Source organism: Callithrix jacchus, chromosome 5 (genome assembly GCF_049354715.1).
Source record: "Callithrix jacchus isolate 240 chromosome 5, calJac240_pri, whole genome shotgun sequence".
Classification (NCBI taxonomy): Eukaryota; Metazoa; Chordata; class Mammalia; order Primates; family Cebidae; genus Callithrix; species Callithrix jacchus.
Window position 1 is genome coordinate 160,355,046 of NC_133506.1, and position 15,263 is coordinate 160,370,308.

The following is a 15,263-nucleotide window of genomic DNA, read 5'->3' on the forward strand; positions in this document are numbered from 1 at the left end:
AATTTACATAATGCTCTACAATAGAATCCACATTCTTCCTGGCAGGAAGAGAAAAGCTCTTTTTGTCTGGTCATCACATCTCACTCACCAACAAAACATGGTTTTAGTTCTTCAGAAATCTGTAACTTCAATTCTGTTCATGAATGTTTTCAACAGCAGCATCTACTGGGGCTCTTCTGAAGAGGGGGAGGCACCTCATTGGTACTGCTCCATTTCTATTTCCATGGGATTTCAACATTTTCCCCTTGCAGACCAGATGTCTTTTTTGCTGGGGCAGCCCCTCTCCTCCTCCCCTGTGAATTTTGTTCCTGATTTACTTCTTGAAGTTCCCCCGTTTCTACAGATTGGTGTTCATGTACCTGGGTACTCCTACTTTCTGGAACCCATTAATCCCAATTTTCATCCCAACCACTGTGATGTATAAAGTATTTCACTTGATGGTCCTTGATGGAAAGTTTTACACACTTTGCTTCATAAAGGGACCCATGAAAACACAGCACCTACTCACCTCAGAGTTTAGGCTTCAGTGCCATTTATAAGTGATAACCCGACTCCCTTCTCCGACCTCACTCAGCTACCGCTCCCTATGCCGTACCCCACCCACTCAGCATCAGGTAGGCTGTCAGGCACTGCCAGCTCTACAGCCTGGGTCCCTCAGTATTGTTTTTACTTTGATTTTTAAGTGGAGTCTTCACACTGTTCACTCCTTTATTTCTATATCGAAAATGATTTCTGTTATAGTTTGACTGTCCCCTCCCCAATGTGGCAGTATTGAGATTTGTCATTGTGATTGAATCACAAGGTCCCTGCCCTCATGAATGGATTAATCTATTTAAGGATTAATGAGTCAAGTTAATGGATTAATGGAACAATAGGCTAATGGATTAATGAGTTATTGTGGGAAAGGAACTGGTGGCTTTATAAGAAGAAAAGAGACCTGAGTTAGCAGGCTCAACTCCCTCTCACCATGTGATACCTTGTACTGCCTCGGGATTCTGCAAACTATCCACCAGCAAGAAGGCCCTCAGCAAACCTGGCCCCTTAACCTTGGATTTCTCAGCTTCCAGAACGGTAAGAAATACATTCCTGTTGTTGTTGTTTTGAGACACCTGTGCTTTGTCACCCAGGCTGGAGTGTAGTGGCGCGATCTCGGCTCACTGCAACCCCCACCTCAAGGGTTCAAGTGATCCTCCCGCCTCAGCCTCCCGAGTAGCTGGGATTACGGGCATGCGCCACCATGCCCAGCTAATTTTTTGTATTTTTAGTAGAGACGGGGTTTCACCATGTTGACCAGGATGGTCTCGATCTCTTGACCTCGTGATCCACCCGCCTCGGCCTCCCAGAGTGCTGGGATTACAGGCGTGAGCCACTGCGCCCGGCCCTCAATTACTTTCTTAATTTCTTCATTAACTCATTGGTCATTCAGGAGCATATTGTTTAATTTCCATGTATTTGTATAGTTTCCAAAATTCCTCATTATTGATTTCCAGTTTTATTCCATTGAGGTGAGAGAAGATGCTTGATTTTATTTCACTTTTTAAAAAAATGTTATAAGACTTGTTTTGTGACCTAACATAAGGTCTATCCTTGAGAATGATCCATGTGCTGAGGAAAAGAATGTCTATTCTTCAGCCATTGTATGAAAATCTCTGTAAATATTTATTAGGTCCATTTGTTTCTAAATGAATCAAGCAGAAATTCTAGACTTGAGAAATGCAACTGACATAGTGAAGAATTATGTCTGATGTTTGTTGGTTTTCTGTCTGGAAGATCTGTCTAATACTTGAAGCTGGGTGTTAAAGTCTCCTGCTAGTAGTGTATTGATGTATATTTCTCTTAAATTATTTTTTCTTTGTAGAGACAGGGTCTTGCTATATTGGCTGGGCTGTTCTCGAATCCTGGGCTCAAGTGATCCTCCTGCCTTGGTCTCCCAAAGTGCTAGGATTACAGGTGTGAGCCACCATCTCCAGCAAATGATATTTGCTTTATATGTCTGGGAGCTTCCAGTGTCAGATGCATATATATTTACAATCATCATGTCCTCTTGCTGAATTGACACCTTTATCATTATATAATAACCTTCTTTGCCTCCTCTTACAGTTTTTTTCTTGAAATCTATTTTGTCTGATATAAGTATAGATATTCATGCTCTTTTTGTTTCCATTGGCATGGAATATCCTTTCCCATCCATTTATTTTTAGTCTATGTGTATCTTTATAGGTGAAAAGTGCTTCTTGCAGGTAACAGATCATTGGGTCTTATTGTTGCACAGTTTAAGCCATTTACATTTAATGTTATTATTAATAATAAAGACTTACTTCAGCCATTTTGTGATTTGTTTTCTGGTTGTTTTGCGGTCTTCCCTTTTTTCCTTTCCTTCCTTCCTTCCTGTCTTCCTTCACTTTTAAACTTTTTTTTGTTTGTTTCTCTTTATGTCTTATTGCACTGTCTTGAAATGCTGTAGTTACTATTTTTGATTGCTTCATCATTTAGTCTTTCTACTTAAGAGTAATTGACAACCCACAATTACAGTTTTATAATTTCTGTGTTTTCCTATGTGCTTCCTATTACAAGTGAGATTTATATCCTCAGATGATTTCTGATTGCTCATTAACCTCCTCCTTTTCTTTCAGATTGAAGGACTCCCTTTAGCTTTTCTTTTTTTTTTTTTTTTTTTTAAGACAGGTCTGGTGTTGATGAAATCCCTCAGCTTTTTCTGTCTTTATTTTTCCTTCATGCTTAAAGGATATTTTTGCTGGATTTACTATTCTAGAGTTAAAGTTTTTTCCTTCAGCACTTTATATATGTCATGCCACTCTCTCTCTCTCTGGTCTGTAAAGTTTCCACTGGAAGTCTGCTTCCAGACGTCCTGGAGCTCCATTGTATGTTGTTTCTTTTCTCTTGCTGCTATTAGGATCCTTTCTTTATCCTTGAGCTTTGGAAGTTTGATGAATGTCTTGAGTAGTCTTCTTTGGGTTAGATTGGCATGTCGTTCTACAGCCTTTTTGCACGTGAATATTGATATCTTCCTTTACGTTTGGGAAGTTCTGTGATATCCGTTTGAAGAAATTTTCTACCCAATCTCTTTCTCTACCTCCTCCTTAAGGCCAATCACAGATTTGCCATTTTCAGGCTATCTTCTAGATCTTGTAGGTGTGCTTCATTCTTTCTGATTCTTTTTTCTTCTCCTATGTGTATTTTTTTTCTTTGTGTGTGTGTGAGAGATGGACTTTCACTCTTGTTGCTCAGGCTGGAGTGCAGTGGTGTGATCTCAGCTCACCGCAACCTCCGTCTCCTGGGTTCAAGTGATTCTCTTGCCTCAGCCTCCCAAGTAGCTGGGATTACAGGCATGCACCACCACACCCAGCTAATTTTTGTATTTTTAGTAGAGACAGGATTTCACCATGTTGGTCAGTCTGGTCATACACTCCTGATGGCTGAGGTGATCCACCCACCTCGGTTTCCCAAAGTGCTGGGATTACAGGCGTGAGCCACAGTGCTCCTCTGTGTATTTTCTAACAGACTGTCATCACTCTCACTAATTCTTTCTGCTTGTTCAGTTCTGCTGTTAAGGGACCGGACTCTGATGCATTCTTCAGTATGTCAGTTGAATTTTTTGAATTTCTGCTTGATTCTTTTTATTTATTTCAATCTCTTTAAGTTTACCTCATAGAATTCCGAAATCCTTCTCAGTGTGATTGCCAATTTCTTTGAGTTTCCTGAAAACAGCTATTTTCAATTCTGTCTGAAAGGTCACATCTCTGTTTCTTCCGAATTGGTCCCTGGTGCCTTATGTCGTTCATTTGGTGAAGTGATGTTTTCCTGGCTGGTGTTGATGCTTGTGCATGTTTGTCTGGGCAATAGAGTTAGGAATTTATTCTGGTCTTTGCGATCTGTGCCTGCCCTTCTTAAGAAGGATTTCCGGGTATACACAAAGACTAGGGCCCCAAGCTCAGTAATGCCGAGGTTCTTCCAGGCTAGTAGAGGTCCCACCTTGGTGGTCTTGGATAAGATTAGGAAGAATTCTCTGGATTACCAGGCAGAAACTCTTGTTCTCTTATTTTCTCCCAAACAGAGTCTCTCTGTGCTGAGCCACCTAGAACTGGGGGTGAGGTGATGCAAACACCCATGTGGCCACCATAAGTAGAACTGCCCTGGGGCAGACATGAAACCAGCGTAGCACTGGGTTTTGCCCAAAGCCCATTATAACCACCACCTGGCTACTGCCTATGTTTGTGCAAGGCCTTATGCCTCTACAATAAGCAGATGTTGAAGCCAACCAGGTTTGTGTCCTTCTCTTCAGGGTGGTGAGTTCTCCCAGCCCCAGGCAGGTCCAGAGATGCAATCTGGGAGCCAGGGACTGGAGTAACCACCTTAGAAATAGGTCTTACTCTCCTGCGACTAGGCTGGCACCCAAACCACGAGACAAAATCCTTCCCAGTCTTCCCTCCCCTTTCCACAAGCAGAGGAGCCTCTCCCTATGGCCACTGCCACCACTGACCCATGGCGAGTTCTGTCAGACCACCAATGTTCACTTAAGGCCCAAGGGATCTTCAGCCAGCTGTGGTGAATGTTGCCAGGCAGGCCTGGGACTCACCCTTCAGGGTAGTGAACTCTGGCACAGAGCAGGTCCAGAAATGCTATCCAAGAGTCTGGACCTGGGGACCCCAAGAGCCCGTTGGCACTCTACACCACTGTTGCCAAGCTGATACCTGAAGCTGGCACATCCGAGTCTCCCCCAAGGCCCACAGCATACTGCCTGTGCATTGCTGCTGGTTACTCAGGGCCCATGGGCTCCTTAGTCAGCAGATGATGAAACCTGCAAGGGGGTACTTCCTCTAGGCAGAGGGTTCCCTTCTGGCCCAGGGTGTGTCTAGAAATGCTGTCTGGGAGCCCGGGCCTAGGATGGGGGCCTCACAATTCTGCCAGGCGCCCTGTCCTGTTGTGGTTCAGTTGGTATCCAAGATGCAAAACAAAATCCTTCCTCTTCCCTCTCCTCTCCTCAAGCAGAAGGAAGGAGTCACTTTCATTGTTATGAGCCGCATTGCCTGGGGTTGTGGGAGGGGTTGCACAAGCACTTCCTTAGCCACCCCAACTGGTGTCTCATGTCCACTGGCTCTGCACTCAGCACAGAACAAGGACTTACCTAGGAACTGCAGTCCCTGTGGTCTAGAGTGCTTTTCAGATTTATTTAGGACCTTAGAACACTTTGGCCCACAGAGCTGAGGCTTGTTGAAATTCCGGTTCTGACCGCTGGGATGGGCAATTCCCCTCTGACTAGGGCTGATCGAGATGCTCCTTCTGTGGATGGATGGGCATCTATCTGCTGAGTTTAACTCAGTTTTGCTCTCTGCTGTGACCTGGCAACACTGAGCTCAATGCAGGATCCCACAACCACTGTACTTGCCCTCTCTCAAGGGCACAACACCTGCTACTGCTAGGGGAATGGGGGAGGGGCAGTGTTACCAATTCAAGACTATCTTTCCTACCTTCTTCCAGTGATATGAAGTTAAAACCAGGTACTCTGATGGTTCACCTGATTTCTGGTTCTTTTGAAGTTGCTTTTTTTCATGTGTATAACGTTGTTAAATCAGTGTTCCTACATTGGGGGATTATTGGTGAAGGCTTTTATATTCAGCCATCTTGCTTAGCCCACTCCTGATTGAACTATTTCTTAAAAATTATTGTGGCTGGGCACAAAGGCTCACATGTGTAATCCCACTACTTTAAAAGGCCGAGGCAGGAGGATCACTAAGGCCAGGAGTTCAAGACCAGCCTGGGTAACACAGCAACAACCCATCTCTACAATAAAAAAAATAATTATCTGGGCATGGTGGTGCATGCCTGCAGTCCCAGCTACTTTGGAGGCTAAGGTGGGAGGACTGCTTGAGCCCGGGAATTCAAGGTCGCAGTGAGCTATGATCTTGCCACTGCACACCAGCCTGGGCAACAGGATGACACCTTGTCTCTAAAAGATTAAATAATTTATTTATTTTAAAGACTTTTCATTATGCTTGAATATTTTTTTTTCTTTATGCTTGAATATTTTCAAAATAAAAATTAGGGAAAACATTTCTCTCATGTTTACATTCAAATAATTCCACTGGCCTTCAAACTCTAGCTAGTCTTTCTTGGCATATAAATTATTCTCTGAGAAGTATCTAAAATAATAATTTCTCTTTGTTTATTTTTCTTTTTTTTTTAGATGAAGGCTCACTCTGTCACCCAGGCTGGAATGCAATCGCATGATCTCAGCTCATTGCAATCTCCACCTCCTGGGTTCAAGTGATTCTCCTGCCTCAGCCTCCCAAGTAGTTGGGACTACAGGCACGTGCCACCATGTCCAGCTAATTTTTGTATTTTTATAGAGACGGAGTTTCACCATGCTGACCAGGCTGGTCTTGAACTCCTGACCTCAGGTGATCTGCCTGCCTTAGCCTCCCAAAGGTTTGGGATTACAGGTGTGAGCCCCTGCGCCTGGCCATTCCTCATTTTTAACTTCCAACTTCTTCAGAACAATTACTAAATATATCATGCCACTTTGTATTAGTGGGTGATTTACATTTTTAAATCATTCAGTCAACTGTAAGCTCTTTAAGGTAACGTCTGGATTTTATGTAATGCTGCACAAACCTGATCTCAGTGTATAACTCATATTACACCACATCTGTTAGTGGTTATTAAGTTAAACCAGCAAACAATAACCTTTTTACTCCAGCTTGCCAGGAGGAAAAAAAAAAAAAATAGAAGTGAAGCAGAGAGTCTATCTAAAATATTAGAATATTGTTTGTACAGCATAAAAGTCATATAGCAATCAAAGAGCTTTACAGGCTCTACCTAGATGCTCACTGTTAGAGTGACTCATATTCTTCATATATCTTCTTTAAAAGTTGCAGTCTAAGTCTTGACTTTAACATGATTAACAGTATTATGTTTTGAATTTTTTTTGTAGACAGACATGAGGTTTATTTTGCCCAAGCTGGTCTTGAATTCTTGCCTCAAGAGATCATCCCCCTTTGGCCTTTCAAAGCACTGGGATTACAGCCATAAGCCACCACTGTAGGCCAAAGTACTTTGTCTTTAAATAAGGGGTTTATCAGTAAGTATATAAATCATATATCACTAAATTTTACTATATTTTCCTGAAATAGTAGATAAAAAATATATATTTTTTTGAGACATAGTCTTGCTCTGTTGCCAGGCTGGAGTGCAATGGCATGTTCTCTGCTCACAACAACCTCTGCCTCCTGGGTTCAAGCGATTCTCTTGCCTCACCCTCCAGAGTAGCTGGGATTATGAGCGTATGCCACCATGCCCGGCTAATTTTTGTATTTTTAGTAGAGATGAGGTTTCACCATGTTGGCCAGGCTGGTCTCAAACTCCTGACCTCATGATCTGCTGCCTCAGCCTCCCAAAGTGCTGGGATTATAGGCGTGAGCCACCATGCCTAGCTGAAAAATACATTTAAATTAATTCATAGATGGATGGGGGAAAAAAGACATATAATGAGAACAAGTGACCTGTCCTAAATCACACAATCAATTCTCAATACTTTATTTCTCTTTTCAATGATGCATGCTTGTTTTCTACTTGAGGAGTTGGATTGTACTTTACAAGAAACCTAAAATAAATCGTTAGGTCAGGAAATGTGACTTTGATTCATTAAAAAATATATATTTATGCGTAATGTATTCTTATAGCTGTAATTTATAAATATCCATAAAGATTTCCATGCTTCAGTCTGTCTCTTGATATAGGTCCATTTCATTTATATAATCGTAAATAAAAAGTCAATATTTATTTTGCTGATTTAAGGTTTTCATCCAAAAGTTCAACAATGGCTTCTTCATCTGCTGATTGAAGCAGTCTCTGAATTAGCTGATCCAGGGCCTTCCCACCACATACAAATTCCTGGCAAAAGAGAGAGCTATAATGAAACCTGATGATTAGAAATACAAGCAAAGACTTTCATGTTTATTTCATTTCTTTGCAGTTATTATTTAATAACAATAAAGGATTACTGGTATTCTACAATATAATGAACATGATTGCTAACTTGGGAAGATCCCCGCTCTGCAGTAAGAATTAAGTTAGCGTTTTATTTTAAAATAAATCTTCTGAAATTTGGATTTTTCTAACAACTCTGGAGACAACAAAATGAAGAGATCTAAATGGACTTCTGAAACTGACCACCTCCCTCTCTTTAAAATTCCACTGGTTGGCTTTCATGACAATACCATTCTAGGCTCTCAAACCATGTTTGGGAGAACTGGTTTGTTGCTGAATTGTACCCTAAAAAAATGGCTTAATTCTTGTCCTGAAAATTCTACCCTTTTCACTCATGTTATCTCCCAAAGGAAAAAGACTGACAGGTCTCAATTCCTCTAGCATCTTGTTCCACAAGCATTTTGTGCATTAATGTGCATCCTGCTCTTTGCCAACTCCTCTGGATGTGGCTTAGAGGAAGCCTTCCCCGACCATTCCAGGACAAGAATTTCTGTACGTTTTATGTTGTAAATATTCTGTATGCTCTCTCCTCAGCAGGATATGGCTATCTTGCATAGGAAAATAGTAGCCATGTCGAAAAGGAGGAAATATTTGCAAAGCTCCCTTTCCTCAGGAAACGTACAGTATTAACCAGACATGTTTGTTCTAATCACACCATGTTCTTTCAGTTGTTTTTCTGGTAGCAGTGACAATTTTCTGGGAGACAGCCACATTCTCATGACCAGTAATATCTTTCAGATGGGCCCTTAGGTGCATAGTGTAGTATTCGGTTGAGAAACAAAGGCAAGGTAACTAACTGGCTTCTGTAGATATAAAATACCTGACTTTGGCCTAAATAATAATAAATGACTAACCAAACTAGCATGCAAAACTCAGAAGTAATAAGGAAACACTGATAAGCTCTAATAAGCAGTAACTGGTCTACTGGAAGGAAAGAAGACATTCCACAGTAGTAAAAGGAACAGAATTAAAAACAGCATGAAAAACATACAGAAACTTACAAACATATGAACAACACAGGCCTTGTAAAACCAGGACTTTAATTTTGAGTATGGAATGGGACAGAGTCGAGTAAAGAAGCCTTAGCTATCACATGGCACCAAGGAAAAGGATCAAAGCTTTCTGCCTGCTGCCTTTTCCACACAGTCCTTTATGGGACCAGTTCACCTCCTTCAGAGGCGGCAAAACAGACATTTTTCCACACCTCATCATTACAGTGGTCTCTGCTAGATGCTATTTAGGTAGGTGACTGTTTGAACAATCTTGACAGAGTCTTTTCCCCAACAGCCTAACTGTAACACCTCAATCTAATGAAGACACTTTGTGGTAGGGAGAATACTAAGATGCCCCCTGGTGTACACACCGTGAATAACTCCCTCTCAGTGCAGACTGAACCTGTGAAAACAACTGAGTATCATTCTAGTGTCTAGGTGGCTAAGCAGTTGACTTTGAATCAAAACGAACATTATCCAGGTGAGCTTGACCTAAACAGGTGAGCCCTTAAAGAGGCCCAAGCCATTCCTGCAAGAAGAGATTCAAAGTGGGAGAAAGTCTCTGGAGGGAGCCACTGGGAAGCAACTTTCAGCAGTATTTAGGTGGTGAAAAGCAGCCTCTAGATGACTGCCAGCAAAGGAATGGGGGCTTCAGTCCTACAATCCATGACAATGGCATTCTGCTGGCAACCACATAACCTTGGAAGAGGGCTCCAAACTCCAGAAGAGTATGCAGCCTGGCCAGGCCTTGATTTCAGCCTTGTGAGATCCTGAGAGGATAACTAAGCTCAGTTGTGCCTGGATTTCTGACCTACAGAAATTATAATACTTTTTTTTTGAGATGCAGTTTCACTCTTGTTGCCCAGGCTGGAATGCAATAGCTGGAACTTGGCTCACCGCAACCTCTGCCTCCTGGGTTCAAGTGATTCTCCTGCCTCAGCCTCCCGAGTAGCCGGGATTACAGGCATGTGCCACCATACCTGGCTAATTTTGCATTTTTAGTACAGATGGGGTTTCTCCATGTTGGTCAGGCTGGTCTTGAACTCCTGACCTCAGATGATCTGCCCGCCTCAGGCTTGAGCCACAGCACCCAAGCCAAGATAATGCTTTAATCATAGGTACTGCTTTAATTGCTATATTTCTGGTAATTTGTTACCCGGCAATAGAAAACCAATACACATGTATATATGCAGACTGAATATATGTTCATATATTGTGATTGCATAATGAAGAATTTGGAATTTAGAAAAGATCATTGTTTCAAAATGGCATAAAGATCATTAATTTTTTAACCAGCAAACTAATAAAAATGTTTGTAAATTTTAGGGTGGCTTGATGATTTAAATTACTTGGTAACATTTTAGATATACTTGGTAATATCTACATGTAGGTTCTAGAATTTGACTAATTTTCTTCTGAAATCAAAGGTACACAAATATTACCTTAATATCACGAACTTCATATGCTATCCTGTGGTCAGTGACTCTGTCCTGGGTGAAATTGTATGTCCGAATTCGCTCTGACTGGGCTCCTGTTCCCACCTGTGCCACAACAAAAAGCAATTTACATTTCACCTTTATAAATATCTTCATTACAATGGAGAAAGCACTTGGTAAATGACTATTTCAACCATTTAGATTCGTTCTAAAAGTCATAGATACAAAATGGCAAAGAACAAGAATGGGCAGAACTTAATGTTTAATACTACAGGTTTGTAGAGCTCAGTTATAGAATAAGAAGGAATGTTTCTTTGCTATTTCAAACTCCAAATATTTAAAATCACATTAATCATCTTTCCACTCCAATAAGTTCTTCCTCCTGGTTTCCACAAATGACAGCGCCATGTATTCCTAGAAAACTCTGACGTTCTGCAGTTTGTCAAACATTTTGTGGGGTTGAGTTTACTATGCCAGGCTTTGATACAGATGCATACAGGGGGAGAGACCATCTTCAATTCATCCCGTTCTCTAACTGCCCATTTCGAATTGGCTTCCTGGGTCTCTGATTATATCCTGCCCTTTCCATTTCTGTTACCACTCGTGGACTCATCACTTTCACCTACAATTCTGCAAAAACCTCCTGATTAATCTCCCAGTTTTCTGCTCACATTGTGCTGCCCTACTTACTTTGTCTTCCTACAGTATGGTTTTCTGATAAATTTTCTTTGGTTCCTTCTTGTCTACTGAGCAGACACAACTCAACTCAGCATGCAAGGTACTTTGTAACGTGGCCAGTCTTCGCAATGTTATTTCTGAAAATTATGTGAATCTCTACAATGCCACTAATAAGACTGTATCATGTGTGTGTCTGTTATCTCTGCTACAAAACAGCATCTCAAGGGATGCCCTTCCCTAACACCCTCCTACCATCTCTGCCTTTCTGGCCCCAGCAAGTGAAATATGTTCTGTTCTTCCTCTGAAACCCGCTGTACTTAGAATCTTCCCCATGGCACACACAGTTTAGATCATGCTGCAGTTACTTGCATTCTTCTTAGTCTGCTCATCTCCTCCACCTCCCTGACCCCTGATATACCCAACACCCTGCCTCAACTGCTTTCACTTATTAAAATAAAAGGACACATTTCTGGCCGGGCGTAGTGGCTCATGCCTGTCATCCCAGCACTTTGGGAGGCCGAGGCGTGCAGATCACGAGGTCAGGAGATAGAGACCATGCTGGCTAACACGGTGCAACCCCATCTCTACTAAAAATACAAAAAATTAGCCAGGCGTGGTGGCATGCACCTGTAGTCCCAGCTACTTGGGAGGCTGAGGCAGGAGAATTGCTTGAACCCAGGAGGTGGAGGTTGCAGTGAGCCGAGATCACGCCACTGCCCTCCAGCCTGGGAGACACAGCAAGACTCCATCTCAAAAAAAAAAAAAAAAAAAAAGATATTTCTATAACTTACCATCTTAAACCCTAAGGCAAGTGACATGAAACTAAACTCCTGACCACTAGAAGAGTTTTTTAAAATCATGGATTCCTAAGCCCAGCCTCAGACATAATGGATTAGAATCACGTATTTTGAGACCATTCCCAGATCACCTCTTCTGGACAAGTCAGGCTTGGAAACCACTATCCCAAACCACCATATTAACGGCCAAGACCTCACTCCAGATCAGTTACATCAGAATTTCTGGGGTGGGGCCTGGGCATCTACAGAAACTCGTTAGGTGGTCAGTGGAGCCAGGGTTGAGAATCTGGCATAATGCCTTATGTATAAAAGCCAAGAGTATCTATCGGTTGCAGAAAAAACTTCTAAGCCTTAGAAATCCCTATGAAAAAATTTCAGGTAGGTGGATAAGTTATTCAACAGGCAGTGATGTCTTTTTTGGCTGGTCAATCAGACTACCGAAGAAGATACACATGAGCAATCTGCATAAAGCCAATCCTGAATACCTATTTTAAAAATTACTTTGTGGGCTGCGTGCAGGGGCTAATGCCTGTAAATCCCAGCACTTTAGGAGTTTGAGGTAAGCAGATCACATGAGGCCAGGAACTGGACACCAGCCTGGCCAACATGGTAAAATCCCATCTCTACTAAAAATACAAAAATGAGCCAGGCATGGGGGTGCATGTCTGTAATCCCAGCCACTTGGGAGGCTGAGGCACAAGAATCACTTGAACCCGGGAGGCAGAGACTGCAGTGAGCCAAGATCATGCCAACCTACTCTAGCCTGGGTGACAGAGCGAGAAACTGTCTCAAAAAATAAAAATAAAAATAAAATTATTACTTTGTGGAACCTCTGGTGCCAAAATGTTAAACGGCAAATAAATCCAAATGTCCTTTTAAAATTCAAATGTGGCAGAGTTTGTAGTACTGATGCCATCACTTATTTGCCATGAAGTAATGGTGGATACTCAGGGTATATTGTTTGCTTGTTAAAGACAAAAATAAGCTGTGGTTTGTAAATGAGCATTCCCCTCTGCAAGTGAATGCACCGATGATGCTCTAACCTGGGATTACCACCAGTAGTGTCACTATTATGTATCCTGTCACTTTTACCACCTGCAAGTTAGCATGGAGGTAAAGAGAGCTGGAAACACAAAAGTGTGAAAAAGCTGGACACGTCTAGATGAAAAGCGTAAGTCATGCTTAGGTTTAGACAATTCATTATCCTAAAAGGCCACAGAACCTTCCAAATTTAAATTATTGTAGCATAGCCAGGTGTGATGGCACACACCTGTAATCCCAGCTACTCGGGAGGCTGAGGCACAAGAATCGCTTGAACCCAGGAGGTAGCACCAGCCTGGGTGACAAAAAAAAAAAAATTACTGTAGCAGACCTATGGGCAAATAACAAAAAATCAGTTATTTCTGAGTTCTACTTTTTTTCCCAATCTCTCTCAGTGACAAACTTTACTTCTTTTAGAATTTAAATTATAGGCCGGGTGCAGTGGCTCATGCCTGCAATCCCAGCCTGAGGTGGGCAGATGGCTTGAGCTCAGGAGTTTGACACCTGTCTTGGGCAACATGGTAAAACCTCGTCTCTACCAAAAACACAAAAAATTAGCCTGGTATGGTGACAAGTGCCTGTAGTCCCAGCTACTTGTGAGGCTGAGGCACAAGAATTGCTTGACCCTGGGAGGCAGAGGCTGCAGTGAGCCAAGATCATGCCACTGCACTACAGCCTGAGTGACCGAATGAGACTCCATCTTAAAAAAAAAAAAAAGAATTTGTCTAGGAGCAGTGGCTCATGCCTGTAATCCCAGCACTTTGGGAGGCAGAGGTGGGCAGATCACGAGGTCAAGAGATCAAGACCATCCTGGCCAACATGGTGAAACCTTGTCTCTACTGAAAATACAAAAATTAGCTGGGCGTGATGGGTCACGTCTGTAGTCCCAGCTACTCGGGAGGCTGAGGCAGGAAAATCGCTTGAACTTGGGAGGCGGAGGTTGCAGTGAGCAGGGAAAGTGCCACTGTACTCCAGCCTGGTGACAGAGTGAGACTCAGTTTCAAAAAAACAAAAAAGTAAATTATATATTTTGTTTACTTAAAATAATGACATTTATTAATTTTGCTTAGAATTCATCTATCTATTTGAATAAGTAACACTATACCATGTATATCGTATAAAATTCAGAAAGTACCAAATGATACATAAAGAAACCTAAATGTCCTTTCTACCCTTGTCCGCTGTCCCCTTCAGCTGCAGCCGCTGCTCCCGGTTGTTTGCAGTGTCATTTGTATTTATCTCACATAGTTATAATACAAGCATGGGTTTTAATTTTCAAAAATTTAAAGTGTTCTTAACTCTCAAAGAATTATTTTGTCTTTTAAAGCATTTTCCTCTTAAGACAGTAATGATACAAACATTAAGAGGGAAACAACTAGGAAATAATTTTTCAACATCTTAATTTACTAATTTGCAAACTGGTATGCCCAGGTTTAGTCATTATCCATCAGTCCATGTGCACTGAGTTACTGCTTATTCGTGAAGGAGCACGCTTCTCTATGCTCCAAAACCTTCCCATTGAAGCAAGAACAAATGCTACATTCTCTAAAGAAAATGACTTTTTGAAAAAAGTCATTAAATTATTATCCCAAGTCCATCTTACCTGCAGTTTTCTAGTGCTGTGTTGCTGGCACTTGTTTTTCTCGATAATCTGCTGGTAGAGTCTAGCTCTCAGCACGCTCAAAGCTATTTCTTTATTTCTTATCTGTGATCTTTCTTGTTGGCATTCTACTACCAGTCCTGAAAAACAACAGGTATCAGAAGGTAAACTGTAGGTTCCACAGACCAAACTAAGATAGAACTAAGGAACAGTTTAAATGTAACAGGTTAATCAGGAAGAGATCGCCAAAGAGAAAAACATTTTAGGTTTAGCACACTTCAGAAACTAGCTGGGTAATGATTATAGCTGCAGTTGGCTCTTTGGATTTTGATGTGTAATGAGATGCTCCATATGAGCACCCAGAAAGCAGCATCTGCAGATGGTTAACTGTCTTTCAGTCCCGGAGCCTGGCCTCTTCCTTCTAGCTCAGCCAGGGATTTCTGCAGCTCAACAAACAGCAAGTTGCTGCTCCTCCCTGTGCTGCACTGCTCCATTCTCTGTCCAGTTCAAGAAGAACTCGCCTTTTCCCCCTTCAATCACAAATACACACAGAGCTGAGGTTTTAAAAATACCCTTATAGAAAGAAGCCAATGGAAGGATGCTACTCAGAGCTTTTAAAAAGAAGAGTTTACAGGGAATGTTTCTGAGTTGTCTGAGTTCTAAACTTCTAAGTTGCTCTGCATAGTCTGAGTAAGCAGGGGTCCAGCTAATC

The 15,263-nt window shown here is 41.9% G+C and overlaps 1 protein-coding gene across 9 annotated transcripts in view; it reads right to left on the reverse strand.

Annotated features, from left to right (window-relative positions):
- Positions 1-7,538: 7,538 nt before the first annotated feature.
- The window catches only part of MTRF1 (mitochondrial translation release factor 1), a 32,686-nt gene continuing 24,961 nt past the window's right edge, over positions 7,539-15,263 (reverse strand). For 8 of the 9 annotated variants that reach the window (XM_078370917.1, XM_078370914.1, XM_054254982.2 and 5 more), the window contains 3 exons: positions 14,555-14,691; positions 10,442-10,540; positions 7,539-7,911 (listed from right to left, as the gene is read on the reverse strand). In XM_078370917.1, the coding sequence (XP_078227043.1) occupies positions 7,798-7,911; positions 10,442-10,540; positions 14,555-14,691 (350 nt within the window). In that variant the 3' untranslated portion in view covers positions 7,539-7,797. The remainder of the gene's footprint in view (positions 7,912-10,441; positions 10,541-14,554; positions 14,692-15,263) is intronic. The other variant, NM_001270912.1, reaches the window with a different exon arrangement.